We start from the raw sequence: 21,059 nt of genomic DNA on the forward strand, positions 1-21,059 counted from the left end.
GAAAGGAGCTAACATGACCATGCCATTTTTAACTACAATTCTTTGTACATATGTGATTTTCACGTCTTTGAAATCTGAAGGTCAGTTTTTCCTTTTTTTAATTTTGATAACATATTGTGATTACAGTGTTGCAAATAGAAAGTTTACATTAAACATATATAAAATATAAATAAAAATTTAATATATAGTCCCTGCCTGCCTTCAAGGAGCTTCATTTTTGGGGAAGACAACAAGTAAAATTAAGGGAAAAGGTAAGGAAGTATCTATGTAAGGGTACCTTTGGTGTAAAAGTCTGGAACATAGGAGCTGAGCTGGGCTAGAGGTAAGCACATCGGGTCTGAGCTTCAAGTCAGAGAAAGTATGCCAAGGCCTGTCCTTGTCATTTACTATATGTACAGCCTTGAACCTCTCAGAGCTTGTTTTCTCATCTGAAAAATGAGTTGTGAACTCTGATCCTAAAAACTTAGAGATAAAGTTCTGGCTTTCAGTTAGGTATCTGGCCATGAATAAGTTGGTTTTACCTCTCTGTGACTTAGGTTCCCCATAGGGATGCCATAGTACCTGCTTACAGACTTATTTGACAGGGGCTTTAGAAATATTATTAGGGTTTAGACCTAGAAAGGAACTTTAGAGATCAGCTACTCCTACCTCCTCATTTCACAGGTAACAAAACTTAGCCCAGAGAGGTTAAAAAAAAAAATCATGGGCTGGAAGAGATTTCAGGCCATCTAGTCCAATCATCCCCTTACTTAACAGATGAAAACTGAGTTACAGTGATTTATTCAGAGTCACTTAGTATGCAAGGCAGGCTTTGAACTCAGGATCTCTAACTTCAAGAGCCAGAGTTCTTTCCATTGCATTTCAGCTAAGCAACATACCCAAAGTTACACAAGTGGCAAAAGAGCCACTAGGATTTGAATCCAGGTCCTCCTGCTTCAAAAACCTGTGCTCTTCCTATTGCATCACTGAAAATGTAAGGCTCACATTTCAGAAACACCTTTTAAAAAAAAAAAAAAAAAAAACTTTGAGGAGAAAGTGATTCAGGAGCTCTCTTTTATCTATTGTTTTTCTTCTCTCCCCTCCCCCAAATGTCACAAAAATTGGGTTTTATTTTCTTTTTAAGGCATGCAACAAGCATTTATTAAGCACTTAATATATGCCAGGTACTGTGCTGGGAATAAAAACACAAGTTAAAAGAAAAGAATTCCTGCCCTTGAGGTGTTTATGAAAAAGTAGCACATAAAAGAGACCTGAAAGGGAAAGGAAGGTGTTTGGAAAGTGAAGATGCCATGTCTGAAATACATCCCATAATTACTAAAGTAAGCATAACAAACTAGAAGTAGGAGAGAGGGAATCAGATTCAAAAAAGGAAAAACTAATGACATTATTCATTCTGTGGGACCTGTATGCATAATGTAAGCACAATATTTGTCGGTCTTGCAGCTTTAAAATAGAGACCCCTGGTGGACATGTGCTGTCATGGGATTTTCATAGCACCAACATATTACAGACATGTAATAAACATTAAAATATAGCAGCAGTAGCAAAAAGATGAGTTTGTATGTACTATAGCAGTAATCACTGTTAACTTACAGACTCGTGAAGAAAAGCATTCTTTAACCATAAGCCATACAAACCTTTCAGATTGGATTAGTGATGCTCTAAACCTTGGTGACCTGTTGACCAGCCTTTTCAAAATTTAGCAGACTGAATCAATTCTCATTCTATGAATTGTATTTTCAATTGAATTCAATTCAACAAGCATTAATTAGGCATCTGCCCTGTGCTTGGCAAAGACAAAAAATGAATTGTCCCTTCACTCAAATAGGTTATTGTGAATAAATATGAAATAAAGAAGTTTCAAGTTAGGGAATAGGTAGACTGCTAACAACTAAAAATTAAGAAAGGTTTCTGATAGTACTTGATCATTCAGATCAGCTTTGAAAGTCTTCTCATCTTTTCCTGGTTTTTGTTGTTTAAGCTGATTCAATTTTTCTAGGGTAATCTATTCCATATAGAGACTTTTTGGATTGCAGAAACTATTAGGTAATGACAATATGGGACAATTAATTTTAAGTTCTATTGGTGGCATTTCCCAGAACTAGAACTAGTAGGAGAAAGCAGCATGCACCAATAACTGGATTTAAGAATGGACCACTGTCAAAACTGAAAACATCCTGTTGGGAGCAAGAATTGAGAAAAGAAGTTTCTTGGATTTATAAAGCTAAAGGGAACTTTAGCCATTTAGGTTATATAGGACCAGAAGTAAAATGCTTATATATTCTACTGAGAAAATGGAGCCACTTTAGGGCCAGTGGGATCCATTGTAGTTTCCTGTCATTGCCTGTCTCAGTCAGAGCTCCCACTTAGATCTGGCTCCAGAGATGCTGGTGTAATTGAAACTGATGCTTGAGAACAGATGACATATCTCTCCAGCTCAGCAAGGTTGTCATGGTTTATAAAAGAGCCTCAGAGATGGGGAAGCCAGGTAGGTCTGTAAGTCCCAGTCTGCTAGAGCACTGTGCCCAAAGTACAAGTAGTAGGTGGTATATTGTGACTGTTCTAGTAGCCCCTTCAACATTACTCAAACTTTTGGCAGCAGGACCAAATAATTAGCCATGCTTTACTCTTTACAAAAAAAGCCCTTCACTTCATAGTAACCCTATGAGTACAAATATCTGCATTTTACAGACCTAGACACTGAAGAAGTTAAGTATCTAAATCATTCATAATATATCAGAATCTGGTTTTAAGTCCAAATCCCCTGACTCCATCTCATTCCAGTTGAGGGCTTTTAGGATTAATTAGGATGTGTACAATGGAGGGTATAAATGGAGACCCCAATTTTTAACTAGATTTAGGTTCAGACCCTAGCTCTGCTATTCAATACTTGTTTAACTCTGAACAAATCACTTAAAACTTTTAGAATTTAATTTTTTATCAGTAAAATCTGAATTAATGATAGCATAAACCAAATCAGTGGAATAAGCATCATTTTCCTGAAATTTTAATGTAACAGATTTGAGATGAAACTGATGGGTGAGAAAATGAAAGAATAAGATTTTTCTTTGACTAACATTAAAACAGAGAGAGAGAGAGAGAGAGAGAGTGCATGCAAAAGAAATATAATCAATCTGTTGGGGTGAGGGAGGTTCTTAAAAAGCTTAATCAGTGACCTAATGAGAGTTTGAGGAGGGTAATGATGTATAAATCCTCAATGGTGGAACTAATGTCATAACCAGGATTAGAAGGATTACTTGGATCCAAAAGAAAATGCAGGCTGGCTACCAGGAGCTGGCTACTTTCTGACTGCAGACTCCTCTAAAGTGGACAGAAACAGAAGGATGGGTAGCTAGTTGATCTTTGAAATTGAACTTTTCATAAAATAGCAAGCAGATATTTAAAATTATTCCTGCTTGGTAAGGTTGCTGGATATAGACAGAATATTTCAGGGCTTCCTTTCACACAGTAATCCAGCAGTTACCAGTTTTCAGCCTTATATTATTTTCCAGATTAAGATATTTATCCTTTTGTGACCTGGACCCTTTGGACAGTCTGAAGCCTATGGAGACCCCTTCCCAAAATAATGTTTTTAACTGCTTAAAATAAATTACATGAAATTACAAAGGAAACCAATCCTATTTTAATGAAATTATCAGAATATTAAGAAAACAAGTTCACAGACCCAAATTAGGAACTGATGGAGTTCTTTGTCATAACTAAAAGTGATTGTGAAAGTCATCTCCAAATCCCCTGTTTTCCAGGTGAAGAAACTGAGGCCCACAGAGACTTTCCCATAGGTGCAGCTAATTAGTAACAGAGTTAGACTCAAAAGCTAAGTCTCCTAAATCTCTATCTGGTGTTTGATCTTTAGAGATATAAACGACCAGTTACTGGATTTGGAATCAGGAAAAACTGAGTTGAAATACCAATTTATACACTTACTAGTTTTCTGATTCTGGGTAAATTACTTAATCTCTCTGCCTCAGTTTCCTCATTTGTGAAATGAGGAAGATTTAACTAGATGGTTCCTTCCAGTTCTAAAAACTTTTTATCTAGACCAGTTTCCCACCTAATACAGGATTTTTTTCTGTAACAGCCCAGATTTTTGTTTTCATTTTTCAGCTTACTGAAAACTTAGGAATTTAATTGAATGTATAACAAATGTGTGACAATGGAATTTTCTCTGTGTACCATCACTGACTTTGCCAGTGGAGATCATTTCTGTTCTCTGGTACCCTCTGAGCAAAGTATGCAATCTAATCTAAATCAACAAGAATTTATTAAGTTCTTACTAATGGGCCAAGCACTAGGGATATAAAGAAAGGGGAAAACACAGTCTCTGCCCTCCAGAAAGCAAGAAGACCTACCCTGTGGTTGGCTGTTACTATTACAATAATCTAGGCATGAGGTGATAACGTTTTGCACTAAGGTGGCAGCTATCTAAATCTTATTTTCAAAGTAAATATATGAAAACATTGGAAATGGCTTGTCGTAGACATATGGTCTGATCAACCTCATACCAGGGATATTCCATTGTGGACTATGACAATTTTTGGAAAGAAAAATCTCCCATTAGGTTCATCAACCAGAACCTTAGAATTGAACTCTCAGTTCTTTTGAGTGCATGTGACCAGAAAAATAACCTTGTAGCAACTAACGTTTTTGTTGCACAGTTTGTTTGATTAAAAGTGCATCTCCCATGATAGAGTTTTGAAGGGCAACAGTTTTCTATTAATTTTAGTCCATACTAGTTACACAAACTAGGCAGACAGCCAACCAGGCAGAAGGAGACACTTTATAATTGCTATGGTTTTCTGAGAGATGTCAGAATTCTTTTGTCAGGGATACTTACATCAGAACAGATGGGGCAAATTAATTCCAAAAAGGTAGAGTGCTTGTTGCTAAATCAAACAATTCACATATGGTGAAGAATTCTTTCTGGATCCATTTCTACATTGGTCTCTCACCTAACCAGGTAGATTCAGTGACCATTTATTGAGATGAGATCTCCTCTGTGTATTAGGGAATCCTCTGTATCTATGAGATGGAATGATAAGCCAGAATTATCCCCAATACTCTACTCTTTCCTCCCCACATGTTAATTATTTTCCCAATAGCCATAGAAACTGTCCCAAGATTTGATTGGCTTCAAATGCTGAAAATAGACTCTTGGCAGTTTCCTAGTAGGCTCAGGCCATGATAACATGTCTTTCTATTCACTTAAAATATACAAAGGCCAACCAATGGTAATTCAAGGGGCTCTTCAGATTTGTTAGATTTCCCAGTGCCTTCAGAATTCCGATACCCATCCTTATGACTAGATAATATTTTCTTAAGGAGGCAAGATCCCAATGGGAGTATTGTATCTTGTAGAATCTCCTTCTATATTGTGGCTAGGTAAACCTTTTGTTAACTGTTAGATGACTTACATATGTTTTACTTAATTCAAATATCTAACCTAAACTTCCCAGGAACCAGCCTTAGTCTGGCCTAGACTTCATAAATGGTAATTGAAGTGAAGCATTTTTTTTAAATCAATCGATTCATTTCATTAAAATGGCTTGTCTTTTCTTGATCAAGTCAACAGAAAGGTTGGAGAATGTTAATTAACCAACATTTATACATCAGAGATAAAATAATCAGCCTGTCTTTATTGAAGTTCTGCTCTTTGTCAAACACTTTGCTGGATGACAAAGACAAGCATGAAATAGACCTTGCCCTCAAAGAGTTGACAGTTTAGCCAGGGAAGGTACCATGTATATACCCACACACAATGTATGTATATGTGTTTATATATAAAGTACAAGATATTATATCTTTATATACACACACTTGTGCATATTATACATATGTACATAAGAGATATGAGATGATTGGGGGAGAGAAAAGATTTCATGGAGAAAGTAGCACAGAAGCTAGCATTGTCTAGATTTTATCCATAACATCTCTAAATCTTTCTAGTAAGGCTCATCCCAAGAAATAAGAAAAATAATTCATTTCCATCAAACAGTGATTTAGCCACCCCATTTGCAGGATTCTGCTCTAGAAACTTTTTAAAACCTGATGTAGGTTGGATCTGTCATCCAGACGTTTGAACTCTGAAGTGTGTTTTTGACGTCATGGCAGCTTTGGTGCTGTTTTTTTGTTTTTTGTTTTTTGTTTCTTCCAATAGGGGTAGAACGGAGGCGTATCTATGACATTGTGAATGTTTTGGAGTCCCTGCATATGGTTAGTCGAGTAGCCAAAAATCAGTATGGCTGGCATGGACGGCATGGCCTCCAGAAAACCTTGAAGAACCTTCAGAGACTAGGAGAGGAACAGAAATATGAAGAACAGATGGCTTATTTTCATCAAAAGGAACTTGACCTCATGGAGTATAAATTTGGAGAGCGTAAAAGGGAGGGTTTCCTAGAGCAAGACCAACAGTTACTGGATTTCTCTGAGCCAGATTGTATCTCTGGTGAGTTTGCTGACCAAGTAGGTAACAGAGAGGGCTGTGTTTCTCCTAAGACTTTCAGTGCTAGGGTGAAAGATGCCAAATCTGCAGCTTTCGCGATTTCTTCTAATTCCCTGTCTTTTGTCCCAAAATTCTATCCAATAAAATCCAACAGGCATTTATCACATATGAAATAATAGGGGTAGAGGTATTGATATAGGAATTTATCAGATGAGGAAACTCTTCCCACCAATACAAGTTGGTATCTTCTTTTTAACCTAAAAAGTTCCCTAGATCCCTGAAAGGCTGGGTGATTTATCCAGGAGATTGTACTTTAAGGTTTGTAGACCTTACATTCTAACAAGCTACTTTACTTGTTACAATTATTTCTTATTGGGTCCTCACAATTTTCAGTTTGATTCAGTACACATTTATTAAGCATCTACTATGTGCCAGGCACTATTCCTTTGGGCAAGTATTGCTGTTAATCCCTTTTTACAGATGAAACTGAGACAGACAAGTTAAGTGACTTGCCCAGGATCACACAGCTATTGTGTATCCAAGGTATGTTTGAACTCTGGTCTTTCTAACTCTGAGTCTAGTACTCTGTCCAGGTACTGGGCAATTCAAAGACAAAAAGAGAAATGATCTGTGACTAGCACAGTGCTTTGCTTATAATAGATAATTAATGTATTTCCCTTAAGCTTTCACAGAGACTTCTAAACTTTAGTGGTTTGTTTCTGATGTTAAACCAGTACACCTTCTTATTAATTTTGGTCTTTTTTTGTTATTTTTTTGTTTAGTTGTTTTTTTGTCCAGAGCCATGGCAAATAATTTAAATTGGCAACATTCTTAGAGAGTTTGCCTGAGGTTTTTTGCCTGAGGTTGTTTTTGTTTAGTTGATCTGAGAGATCTGCCCAGGGTCACAATTAGTAAGTATCCGAGATGGGATTTGAATTCAGGTCTTCCTAACCCTAAGCTCAGCACTTTCATACATTCTCCATATGCAACACTTGGCTTTGCCATCTTTGGTTTATTCTTTTTTAAAAATCAGTACCACACACATACAAAACCACCTTGTTACTTTTGAGTTTGTTTTTTAAAAATGGCCTTCCTTTGTTGGCTACTTGAAAGTACATTTCAGGAACGTTTTCCAATGCTTAAGTATTTTGATGCCACCTTCAGTTTACAGGAGTTGATAAAAACTTAAATCAACAGAAACAAGAGGACACTGTAACTAACACAGTAGCCACAGTAATGGAAATACAAACTGTTAAAGACTTTGGCATTCGGGGCCAATTCAATAATACTTGCAGTTAAGAAAACTGAGATTCACATCATCCCCATAAGAGACCTACCTGGCTGTGTAACCGTGGATAAGTCACTGAAGCATACTCTATCTCTCAGCTACTCATCTGTAAAATGGGGGCTCCAGAGAAGGGAGGATCAAATGGCTTCAACGTCCTTTCTAGCAAAAGAGGTGGAGTGGACCACAGGTGCACAATGAGACATATATGATCAGACTTGGTCAGTATGTTGGTTTCTTTTCTATAACTGTACTTCTATGTCACATGAAAGGACATTGAACAGGATGGGAGTTAATGATAAATGAGTTTTGTTTAAACCAAAAAAAAAAAACCATGTCTGTAAAACATTGCCTGTAAGCTCTTTGAAGGCAGTGACTATCTTTGTCTTAGTTATATCCTTAGGATCTAGCACAGTGCCTGGCACCAAATAGGTGCTTAATAAATACTTATTGAATTGAAAATTCAAAATAATTGCCCCTGGAGCCAGTTTTAAGCTGCCCAGGAAAATAATTGTTTTGTAATTACCGTCATACCTCATACTATGGATCAAATTGTATTCCTACCCTGATGCGATGGATAGAAAGGCAAACTTGAAGTCAAAAGCTGTGATCCTGGCTTTCAACATAATCCCATTCCTATTTAAATGGGAAATTGTCAGGAAAGATCCTACTAGTGTCAGGTGATAGAATATTTCTAAGCCTCCTCAGTGATGCCCCTTTTAGGATTATAAATTGCAGAACAGGTGCTTGTCCACAAAAGTAGAGCGAATTCCCTACTTTAACGAAATTGCAGAAAGTCTTAAAGGCACAGTCCTTATTCCCCAAGCTCATCTTCAATACTGCCCTTCGAATGGCTTTGCTCTGATGAAGGGTGCTTTTTGACTTGTATTCTCTTCTCTTTGTAGCATCTGCAAACAGCAGGAAAGACAAATCTTTGCGAATTATGAGCCAGAAGTTTGTCATGCTGTTCCTTGTCTCCAAGACTAAGATAGTCACCCTAGATGTCGCTGCCAAGATACTGATAGAAGAGAGCCAGGATGTGGCTGATCATAGCAAGTTTAAAAGTAAGAATCTGACCAGACAACGTCTGGTGCCAGGTGAACAACTTGATGTGGTTTTCTCCTAATTGATTTCTTAGAACAGGTGATTGTAATTTTAGACAATCGAATGGAAAAATTCTTTAGTCCCACCCACTTCCTTGTTCTACTTTTGACAAAGCAAGCCCAGAAAAATAGAAGGGCAGAGTGATAAGAAATAGCAGAGCCAGGAACAGAGCTCACATCCACTTTTCTTCTCTATCAGATCAGATGAAGTCACTGAAATAGCTAAGTGGTATGGTGGATAGAGAAGGATCTTGGAATCATAAAGTTCTAAGACATGTCCTGGCTATATAACTGTGGACATCCTTTCCTATCAAAGGGGAATCATAATCCCGCTAATCTTACACAGTTGTTTCAAGGATCCAGGGATCTTACACATGCAGAGCTCTCTGCACTTTAAAACACTCTATAGAGCCCTTGTTTGGGATTATAAAGTTTCCCAATCTATGTGGCAGCCTAATTGATCACTAATGTATTCCTTTCTCCCTGGCCACAAGAAGGGCCTAGCAAGTGAACCACACAACTGAAATACAAGTATTCTCCTTGCAGGGGCCAGTGGAAAGGGGAGGACAATTCTGGTCCTGCAAATGCCAATCTATAAAGATGAGTGTTCTGCTTATGTGGTTTCATCTGAAATTAAGTGTTTGGGTTCTCTTCTTTTTCTCCTACCTTCTGCATATTCTTGTGAAAGATAGGTATATAAGACATTGGCAGTAATGTTTTGACTAATGAGGATTTGAGCAAATAATTTTAATTGTTATATTGTAAAGATGATGATGATGATAGTAATATCTTATATAGCACTTTTCTTGTTATAAATTTTATTATAATCATGGTGATAGTGCCAATGATGATATCATTTATATAGCACTTTATATTTTATAATTATCATAATGATGATGACAATATCATTTCTGTAACACTTTACATGTGTTATGATAATTATGATAATGACAGTGATAATGTTGATGTACTTTACATGTTAGAATAATTATAATGGTGATAAGGACAATTATATCATTAATGTTGCACTTACATATGTTGTGATAATCATGATGATGATAATGATATAGTTTATATAGCACTTCATATATTAGAATAATAGTGGTGATGATAATGACAGTAGAAATAGCATTTTTGTAGCACTTTAAATGTCATAATAATTATGATGATGGCAGTGATAATCCTTTATGTAGCATTTTACGTATGTTACAATAATTATGATGATGACAGTAATGTCCTTTTTGTAGCACTTTACATATGTTATAATAATTATGATAATGATGACAGTAATGTCATTTATGTAGCACTTTACATATGTTATTTCATTTGATCCTCACAAAACCCCTGGGAAGTATCTGTTCTCACAATTTCCCTTTCTCACAATTTTATAGATAACCTCAGAAACTGACACTGAGAGGTTAAATAACTTGCCCAGTATTCCATGGCCAGGAAATGTCTAAGTGTTTGAACTCAGGTTTTCATAACTTAGAGACCAGTACTCTTTCCATTATACCTATAATGTTACATTACTGCCACATATTACCTACTTAGGACTTGGCATCTTGACAAGGAAATTTTCAGGGTATTCCTTATTTAGACTTGAAGGCAGGGGAAGGCTTTTGTTTCTTCTCTGTATCCTAGGTATCAGTACCTATCACTTAGCAAGCATTTAATAAATACTTGTTTAATCATATGAAATAGGTTGAAGGTTATAGGTTTGGAACTGAAAGGTTTACTTAAAGGCCCTTTGTTCCAAACCCATTGTTTAACAGGTGAAAAAAAAGGCCCAGAAGTAGGACCTCTTGTTCATGGTTACCCAAGTATTAAGTGGCTCAGCTTGCATTCAAATCCAAGTCTTCTGACTCTATGCTTAGCACTTCCCAGTACATTAGTCTGATCCTGTAAGTAAAGATGGTAGCAGTGACCACTTTCCTTTGATATAGCATCTAGTTTTTAGAGCACCTTTGCAACTACCTTTTGTAAGGGAAGAAAACACCTAACGCTCATGGTTGATGCTTTCAGACAATGATAGAAAAATTCCTTTCACTCTATCTTGGGATAGAGTAATTGGAAGTAAGTGACTTGCCCAGGGTCACACAGTTAGGAAGTGTTAAGTGTCTGAAACCAGGTTTGAACTCAGGTCCTCCCGACTTCAGGGCTGGTGCTCTATCCACTGCCACCTAACTTCCTCTACCTTCTGTCTTGAAGGAGAATGGAATAACTGTGTGTAATCACTTTCTCATTTAGATGGAGCTTTTCCTTAGAAATCAACAACTGCCTAAGAAGACCCTATCACAGCCTTATTTATCCTCCCAATTTTTGTGTTTTCTGCTCTGAGTTGAATATAACTTCCTGAAATTTTCTCTGGCAATTAAGTTTTTTATTCTCTTTCTGGAAACATGGGAGATTTGAGGAAATACTTTGTCTTACTGAGTAGTGTCAGGCCCTAGAAATCTATGATCTTGTGACTTGAGTTCTAACCCTGGTTTTGTCACTTCCTCAGTTGAATGGATTGGATTAAATAGTCTCCAAGGTCCCATTCAACTGCAGGTCTATACACCTCTGATACAAATTCCAGGCATTTTATATGAAGAAGCCCCTATCCAAGTCTAATTGCAAATCCTAGCAGTTCCTCAGTGACCATAATTCTTGAAGGCTTTCTGTAGGTCCTTGGGGATCTCTGCCATCCCCACACAATAGGGGCTGCTCAGAAATTCCCTTCCTCCCTGTTAAAGCAAGCATGGGAGGCTATAGCTATCTCCTTCAGAGATTATCTGGCCCCCTTTTGACAGAGCCATAAATTAGGATTTCCAGTTTACCAGCACTTTCCTTTAAAATTAATTTTCCTAGTTGGTATTTTTGCTTCCTGTTGTGCCCCTCTCAACTACTCACATGCATTGTATTAAAACTAGGAAGGTATTTAAATAAAAGACATTGTAAATATCATTCACTGAGTCTCATGCAATTTAATGCAAAGAAAGCTGGTGACAGAATACTCAAATCCTACTTTTCACTGTTCATATTTATATAGTGCTATAAGAAGGCCCTGAATCCAGTAGTCCTGAGGGCCCCCCAGGCCACTAGCCATATAAATATCGTTGGGTTTTATCTCTCAGCAAAGGTACGGAGGCTGTATGACATCGCCAACGTTCTGACAAGCCTGGTGCTAATTAAGAAAGTCCATGTGACAGAAGAGCGAGGTCGGAAGCCAGCATTCAAGTGGATTGGTCCTGTGGATTTCAGCACAGAAAATGGTAGGTTGGGAGCATACCTAGAGGCTTATTATATTTGTTAAATAATATTAAATTAAATTAAACAGTCTTCTTGTATTTTATAACTTGTATTTGTATTTTTCTCCCTTTACATCCAGTCATATGCAATCACTGTTAAGTTTTAGGAAAACTTGAGAACTAGATTTAAAGAAACAGTGTTTTATTGATGTTTTTTCTTTTGAAATAAACTAATTCATTGTCCATGTCTGACAGTAAATACCTAATTCTATACCTGTAAATCATTACTCCTCTTCCAGGAGAAGGACTGTATTTCATCATCTACACTCTAGATCAAGGATTCTTAACCTATATTTGACTGGACTGAACTCCTATGTCCAATCAATAAAGCCTGATAAATTCCTTTTCACAATAATGTTTTAAGTGCATTAAATTAAATACATAGGACTACAAAGAAAACAAATTGTGTTGAAATGTAATTATCAAATAAAAAAAATATATATATATATATATATATATATATATATATATATATAATTTTTTTTTTTTTTAAGTTCACAGACCCAAAATTAAGAATGAATGCTCTGGAGTCAAGATTAGTCAATTAAGTTGGTTTATTTATATCACTGTCATTTCCTACTCAATGACTCCCTTCTCCATCTCCTCCCACCCCCATACATACACATTCCATTAAACCCTCTCTTACAGCAAAAAAAGTAGAGTTAGGAGAACTATCTGATGTACTGACTAGATCCACCATTTCTATACCATGAGAAAAGAGGTATTTCATCATCTGCTTTCTGGTGTCAAAATTGGTCATTGAGCTGAGTCCTGATGCCTTTTAATGGTTTTTTTTTTTTTTTTTCCTTTATATTATAGTGGGTTTTGTGTCTTACTGTTCTTTCCAAATATATAGCGTAAAAGGTCTCAATAATGGCTTCAGACACTTACTAGCTGGGTGACTCTGGGTAGTCAACCGCAACTGCCTTCCCCACCTCTACCCCACCCCCCAAATATAGGCTCAACAAATGAGGAAGAAATAAAAATCTCAGATCCCAGTATTTTTATGTTTCTGGCATTGTCAGTCAGCAAAATCTTAAATTTCAGTTCCAAGTTCTTGTCAGATGTTTGGACTATTAGCAATTACAAAAGAAATATTGTTTTCAAATCGGATTCCAAATCCTACAAAAACAGAATAAAGCATTTCTTTTGTATTAAAGAGAAATAGAGGCTTCTAGATAAGGTGAAAATTGCATTAACTGCTATATTGTAACTGAAAATGGAAAAGATTGACATATAGGAACTACTACCTTTGAAAATCAATTTTAAAGGATAGTGTGTGTTATTAATCTTGCCACAGTATAAAATGTAACAACACAATCTTGAACTTAAGTTGTTATGTAAGATTTCAAGGCCTGACTCCCATTACAATTGATACTATAGATAATGACTTTCCTGCTCAGAAAAATGCACATTGTTTGCAGATTTGGATTGTTTTCTTTCTTTTTAGTAGCTCAGCTAATTTTGATGCTAACATGTAACCGCAACCAAGTTTGTTTTTTTTTTTTTTTTTTTTTAATTGTGCTTGTTTACTCATCTGTCTAAAGCAGGGATTCTTACCTTTTTGTGTATCCTGGATTCCTTGAACAGGCCAGTGAAGCTATAGCACCCTTTTTCTGAATAAGCTTCTTTAAATGCATAAATAAAAATATGGAGGATTACAAAAGAAGCCAGTTACATTAAAAATACATCTATCAAACTATTTTTTAAATTAAAAAAAAAATCCTAGGTAAGGGAAGAGGAAGGGCAAAAGAGCACATATGTGGAGAAAAAATTAAAAATAAGATTAGATGAATAGAATAGAGCCAGGTTATGAGAGGCCTTGAAAAAGCAGCCAAGAAGTTTGAAATGAAAGTGGTAGGCAGTAGGGAGCCATAATAGGTTCAAGTAGAAAGTTGTATAAAGTCAGTTTTTTAAAAAATTTGTCTTAATGATGGAATTTTCAAGTGGAAGAAGATTGAAGTAAGAAGACCAGCAAAGAAATTATTCTTTAAGGCCTTCTGAAGCAGAAATATTTGAGTGAACTTTAAAGGATAAGATGGAGTTAGACTGATAGAAAAGGGAAGATGGGATGAAGTGACAGAAAAAAGAAAGGGGAGAAAAAATCATATCGATATACTTTTAAGCTACCCATTTTTTCTTAAATCTAGTCTGTATAAACCTAAGAATGACATAGTTTATTTTGTTTTTAGTGATTAGCTATTTGTTCTTTTTTTGTTTCAAAAAGATGTTATTTTATCATTATTAATATATAGCATTTTAAGGCTTGCAAAGCACTTTATAAATATTATCTCGTTTTATCCTCACAACAACTCTGAGAAGTAGGAACTTTTCTTGTACTCATTTTACAGATGAGGAATCTAAGGCTTAAGAACTTCAGTTACTTGCCCAAGATCACAAGAGGAATTAATTGTCTGAGTCTGGATTTGAACTCAGATCTTTCCAGCTTAAGATCCAATACTTTATTCATTGTTTCCTCTGTTTAGACCAAGATAATGTATATATGTATATATGCATGCATATACATCTGGATGTGTATTTCATTTAAAGCTAAGACAATTAATTTAGCAAAAATAGTCTAACTATAAGAAAACCAATCATTCTTTTTTAAGGGGCTGGGGGGCAAATCAGTTGGGCAAGGCACAATAAATAACTTAGCCAGGGTCACACAGCTAGGAAGTGTTAAGTGTCTGAGGCCATATTTGAACTCAGGGCCTCCTGACTCCAGGCTGGTGCTCTATGTATGCACTGTACCATCTAGCTGCCCCAGGAAACCAATCATTGCAATATTTTGTGAATCCCTCATCAAGTGTCTTCTCTGATTTTTAAGTTTTTTACAAAAGGATAAACTAAAATTCTCTAACGAGAACAATTAAATTCTTTATCACATTTACATTTTACAAGGCACAAATCACATTTTCTTTGTATTTTGTATATGTGAACTTTAACTAAAGTGCTATCATAGTCATGTTATAACTGTGTAGGGAAATGCAGTATTTTACAAACACTGTAATTTGGGACACCAAAGTTTTAGCAAAGGTAATTATATTTTCCTAGACATCATCTATAGCTAAATTGAAGAGTCAGAATTATATGGCTATAGTTAAATTGAGAGTATATGCTGCTTCTTCTTTTTTTTTTTTTTTAAGCGAGCCAATCATACTTCCTTTCTTGTGAAAGATCATTTAGACTTGTGCTGCCTCAAGCACCATATAAGGAAACTGAGACTCAGAGAAATTTAGCCATTGGCCGCACACAAGTAGTGAGCCTCAGGGATGGAACACAAACGACCTATCTGCTGATTGCAGAGCTTATACTGAGAGGTCATATTCTGTCTTAGGAAGCTCCTCATCAGTCTAAGTTGCTAAGCAGAGATTAGGTAGCTATTCAGAGTCATGATAAGGATGAGAGTTAATATATGTCCATGTGTACATATATATACACACAAGTTTATATATATGCATACATACAATATTTTTACACTTGTATGTTTGTGAGCATACTCAGGTTTGTGTGCATGTTTAGCAAATTCCTATATTTGTTCTGTTTTTTGATACCTGGTTTTGTTTGATTTAAGCTTTGTTGCTCTAATTGCAATATGCCATCATTATAACAATGTTCTAAATTCATTCCTTTATGTAGGTGAACAACTAGTAGATGTTTCAACATCTGCTCTACCAGAATTGAAAACAAAACCACACTCCCCTTTTCAGCCCTGTGTGAAGCAGAGACTTGCCCGTCATAGTTCTTTCAATGTGATTCCCTCTTCAGATGGGATTAAAAGGAAAGTGAGCTCGGAACCTAATAGCCCTCATCGAGGAGAACAAGGTAAGTCATCTGGGAAGACCACACTAATTACAGTGTCTGACACATAGTAAATGCTTAATAATGTTTATTGATATACAGTCTGGTAAATAACAATAATAGCCATTTTCCTTTCCTGCTAAAGTCTTTCTCTGCTGCTTTATCGTGGCTTGAAAGTGATAGCAGGTTCTTAATAGTTGTACCAGTAGTGGGGAAATATTCAGCCACCTACCATCAAGATGGGGGTGGACTCAATGGCCTCTGAGGCCCCTATCCCTTCCAGCTCTAGAGAACACAGTGCTCCTATGACATAATTTGAGACTATCATCATTAAATGAATGTGGATTTTTGTTGTGAGTCATCAACATTGTATAAGAAACCTTTTTCCATTCTTAATAATAAGCCTTCTACTTTGCTTTGCAGGTTCAGATGAATATTGCCCAAAAATAGTTGGCCTGACAGCTGCTTTGAGGGAGAAGATAGATGAAAATTCACAGTAAGTGGCTTTGAAAATGTGTTTTCCACTATAGCTTTTTTTTTTTTTTTTTTGAATCAGGTAGACCTGAGTTCAAATTCTGCCTCTGGCACTTAATAGCTCTCTGGCCATTAAACGTTTTAGATTCTCAATGTCCTGATGTGTAAAATGGGAGTAGTAATACCTAAAGTTGTGAGGTTCCAGTAAGGTCATATTTTCAAAACACTATGAAAACTTCAAATCAAAACTTCAAATGCCAGTTATTATTTTGGTGTGGACTTGGGATGTCCTTACAGAGAGAGTCTTCTGAACCCAGCTTGTAAGATCATATATTTGGAGGTCACCATTTTACATGTGAAGAGACAAACCCAGAGACATTAAGACACAGTCACACAATGGTAAAAGCCTGAATTCAAACAGAGAACCCCAGTTGCCAAATCTAGTTTCTATCTTATCATGTCCACTCAATTCTGGGCCATTTTCCCTGCCCTTGTGTCTCCAATCCAAAAGGCAAGCAAAATTAAGTGACTTGCTCAGGGTCATATATCTACTAGGCGTCTGAGGTCAAATTTGAACTCAGAAAGTTGAGTCTTCTGACGTTAGGCCCAGCACTATCCGCTGTTCCACCTGGCTGCCTACTTTTATTTTAACATTAGCCTGAACAAAACTTCAAGATACATCATTAAAGACACTTCTCTTCAAATATAAGGCATTGTGTGTGGAATATTGAAGATAAAATCAGTGTTTAGTTTTGTTGGTTAGTTTTATAAAGCTTTTTCTTCATTTTAGATTATTTTTCTTTATTTTATGAAGTTCTTAATGTAGGTCTTATACCTCTTTATCAATCCAGTGAAGCTTAAGGACCCCTTCCTTGAATCATGTTTTTTAAATGCACAAAATAAAATACAGTCAATCAATTATATTGAAACATAGTTATCAAAAATGTTAATAAAATTTATTTTCAAAAATGATAAATTATCATTCCCCCAAAAAGTTGTCATCCAAAATTTAATTTCTTTTTGGAATTTTCATGCACTGGGGGCGTGTCATAGCTAGGTCATTATACTCTATAAGAGCAAGAACTCTCCATTTAACTTTACCTGTATGTACATTAAAATAATCATTTTCCTCTCTATTTCAGGAATCAGGGATGTATCAATAAAAAGATGATACACTCATCAGACAAGCTTGACCCTGTTCCTCCTTTCCCAGTTCATCCTCAGGACTCAGAGTATTGCTTTCACCCATTATCCCACCAAGTATTTTCTGTTACCCCAGCAGACCTGACATCAATTCATCTGCAGAATGGTCTCGATGGACACATGACTTTCACACCCACTCCCACAGCCTCCAAAACAGAGAGCTTGAAGTCCACTGTGCTTCCCAATCAACCTTTGATCTATGTTCCCTCTGCTTCTTTCTTTATGCTATATGGAAACTTCCAGGAAGGCCACTCCAAACCTGAAAAGGGCCATGAAATGCTTGAAGTGGCACAAGCTGCCTCCTGCTCCACAGAACTGTCAGCTCTGCCCCTTGCGAGCTCTTACAAGCGCAGGCCTCAGGAAGCTCATGAGCCAGTTGCCAAGAAACAGAGCATGGAGATTGAGGATGGCCCACTCTCCTTGGTCTTGCCCAAGGTAAAGTGGGGGGTTGGGGAGGGACGTGGTATCTGTCTGCATCTGTTTAACCCAGAAGATTTTTTTTTTAGCAGCCAAAGAAATCAGTAAATTACTGCTTTACTTTGGAAAAGGAATGAGGAGACACAGAAAGGAGGAAAGGAATCATTAGTCATATCACCCTTTAAGTTGTTACATATCTCTGTTATAATTGAAGCTTTAAAATACTTCCTTAAAATCCAGTTTTTAAAAAACTCCTTTCCTAAAAACTAGTTTGGTCCTATGTGACCGTCTATTTAAAAAGCTACCACAGTGTTCTTCTTAAGAAATAGTTTTAAAGAAATCTTGAGAGCTGACTTTATGTATTTGTAAAAGGGATTCAGTTTATTCTGCTGGTACTTACGAGGCAGAGCCTTCAGCAGAAAGTTACAAAGTAGCCAATTTAGGCTTGAGATGGGGAGGAACTCCCCAATACTGAGAGCAGCCTCAGGAAGAGATGGGCTCCCCTTCCTGGAAGGAGCTTCAAGAAACTACACGATACCTGGCCATTTTCAGGAGTGGTTTAATATAAGCATCCATTGATGCTTGTCTGTGATTCTGTGAAATTGGATTTTGAATATTTGAAAAGAGAACTCTTGATTCATCTTTTTTAATCTATCAAGAATAAGAATTGAAAGATTTTGGAAATTGCAAAGTGATATTCAAGGATTAGATATCAGTCACTCAGGAGGCATTTATTAAGTACTTACTGTGTGCTAAGCACTCAAGCACTGCTAATAATAAGTGCTGGGGATAATAAAGGCAAAAAATAGTCTCTGCTCTTAAGGAGCTCACAATATAAACTATATATACATGTGAATGTATAGTTAGTGAATAATATATATGCATACATACATATATGTATATGTATACACACTTTATGTGGACATACAGTCATACATATATGTATATGCATGTATTATTAATATTTTTGAAAAAAATCAAGATTTATGACAATATAACCATAGTTATATGATAATATTAGCATAAAAGATTATATCTGTTGTTAGGATTATTTTATTGTTGTCTAAAAGCAGTAACCATGGCCTAGTGGATAAAGAATTGGCCTCAGAACTAGAATGATTGGGATTCAAGGCTCTCCTCTTAAACATACTGGCTGGGTGACTCTGGGCTTATCTTCTCTGATTTCTAGGCAACTCTTAAAAAAAAAAACTCTTAAAATCTATAAATGTAAGAGACGGTGCTGACTTACCTTAAAGTTCCACATACCAAAAAAATTACCAGTTTGGTCCCTATGTAAAAAATATACTATATCATAAAAAAACAGCCAATATAGATATTATTGTTAATAAGAGTAGAGCTGGAGTGGAGATTTGAACTAGTGTCTTTATGGATCCAAAGCCAGCTTTCTGTTCACCGCACCATGCTGATTGTCATTTTTGCTACATTTTTGGTGAATGGTCTCATCAAACTACTGAGTTGACCCATAGCTGAGTTAGCACAGGGTGCAAATGATTGGAACTATGTTTTAACTTTAAATGCTGTGTTTTGGGAAGGCTAGGGCTGATAAGGGACTTAGACTGGCTGTTTTTTGGGTGTTTTTTAACTTTCATATTTGTTCTTCAAATTGGTTTTGCTTAGAAATTTACAGACCCCAGCGATGTTGCCTCTCCCAGGAATATTGGCAGTATAGATACCATGCCCTTTGAAGCTTTTCAGAGGTTCTCAGAAATTCCCCTTGCTGAGGATTCACCAAGAAAAACTACAATCCAGTGCCTGGTTACCCCTGAGAGGAGGAAACATTTGAGAAATGCAGATATTGAAAAACCCTCAAAAGACAGAGAAAATCTCTCTGAAGAAAACACCAAGCCACAGTATCTTTATGTGCAGTCTGCACCTGGTAAGAAATAAAAGAAATTCTAAAAACTTTCATCTCTCCTAAACTGGTGGGTTAGGTTTTTGTTATTTTTTTCATTTATGTCACATAAGGAGTGTCATTCTATTGGTTCATTTGTGGCCTGAAATTCAAATCATCTCTTGACTTCCTTCCAACTCCAAATCATGTGTGACAACCTCATGAGACCTCTACCTATAAATTTAAGATAATGGCAGATTATACTTCAAAGATACTGAACAGATAGATGAGATGAGATGTGAAAAGTCAGTTGGCTAATACACATTTATTAAGCACTAATTATGTGCCAGGTACTGTGCCCTTTTCTGTAGGGAGCTTAATTGGATCATTAGCATTCTAATGAATGATGCAGACTAATCTTTAGTATTTCTAGTAGACCCTCTCGGCCCTGGGCAAATTCTTGAAACAATTTGGTGAGAAAGTTTAGCTCTGCTCTGTGTTAACTTAAAGCCCAAACTTGCTAGAAATCCATTACTGAAAGAAGAACAAATAGTGAGTATGAAACTCTTCCACTAGCCAAGATGTTTCACTGTCTGTGACTTAGGTATTTATTATTTTTCATGATTTTAAAAAAGTCTGAGGTTGGCCTGACTTTGACATTTCTTCTACCAAGCCAGATTGCAATCCCTCTTAGCCTTGCTGCATGATTCTTTAATTTTTTTTTAATTTCTCATTTAATATTAGCATTCTTTTGTTTTTAGATTTGAATTTCCAAATTTTCTTATCTCTACCCCCATTCATAAAGAAGGCAAGCAATATGATATCAACTATACATGTGAAGCCATGCAAAAATTTCCATTTTAGCCATATTTGCAAAAAAACCAAGAATAAAGTGAGAAATTTATGCTTCAGATTGCATTCGCAGTTCAATTTTTCTCTGGTGTTATTTTTTTCATTATTAGTTCTCTGGAATTGTCTTTGATCATTGTATTGATTGGTGTAGTCGAGTTTTTCTCATTAGATCATTTCTTTTGCTGTGCACAGTGATCTCCCACTTCTCATTTTAGTTTATACCAGTTCTTCTGGTTCTTGTCATATTTCTGAAACTATCACTAACATCGTTTCTCATAATAGAGTGGCACTCTCATCATAATCATATGCCACAATTTGT

At 36.2% G+C, this 21,059-nt stretch overlaps 1 protein-coding gene across 1 annotated transcript in view; it reads left to right on the forward strand.

The window, feature by feature from the left end:
- The window catches only part of E2F7 (E2F transcription factor 7), a 46,547-nt gene that overhangs the window by 18,020 nt on the left and 7,468 nt on the right, over positions 1-21,059 (forward strand). Inside the window, exons 5-11 of the mRNA XM_031941021.1 lie at positions 6,176-6,463; positions 8,651-8,809; positions 11,965-12,102; positions 15,781-15,966; positions 16,366-16,438; positions 17,559-18,054; positions 19,675-19,933. Of these exons, the coding sequence (XP_031796881.1) occupies positions 6,176-6,463; positions 8,651-8,809; positions 11,965-12,102; positions 15,781-15,966; positions 16,366-16,438; positions 17,559-18,054; positions 19,675-19,933 (1,599 nt within the window). The remainder of the gene's footprint in view (positions 1-6,175; positions 6,464-8,650; positions 8,810-11,964; positions 12,103-15,780; positions 15,967-16,365; positions 16,439-17,558; positions 18,055-19,674; positions 19,934-21,059) is intronic.

This window comes from Sarcophilus harrisii, chromosome 5, assembly GCF_902635505.1.
Source record: "Sarcophilus harrisii chromosome 5, mSarHar1.11, whole genome shotgun sequence".
NCBI classification, from domain to species: Eukaryota; Metazoa; Chordata; class Mammalia; order Dasyuromorphia; family Dasyuridae; genus Sarcophilus; species Sarcophilus harrisii.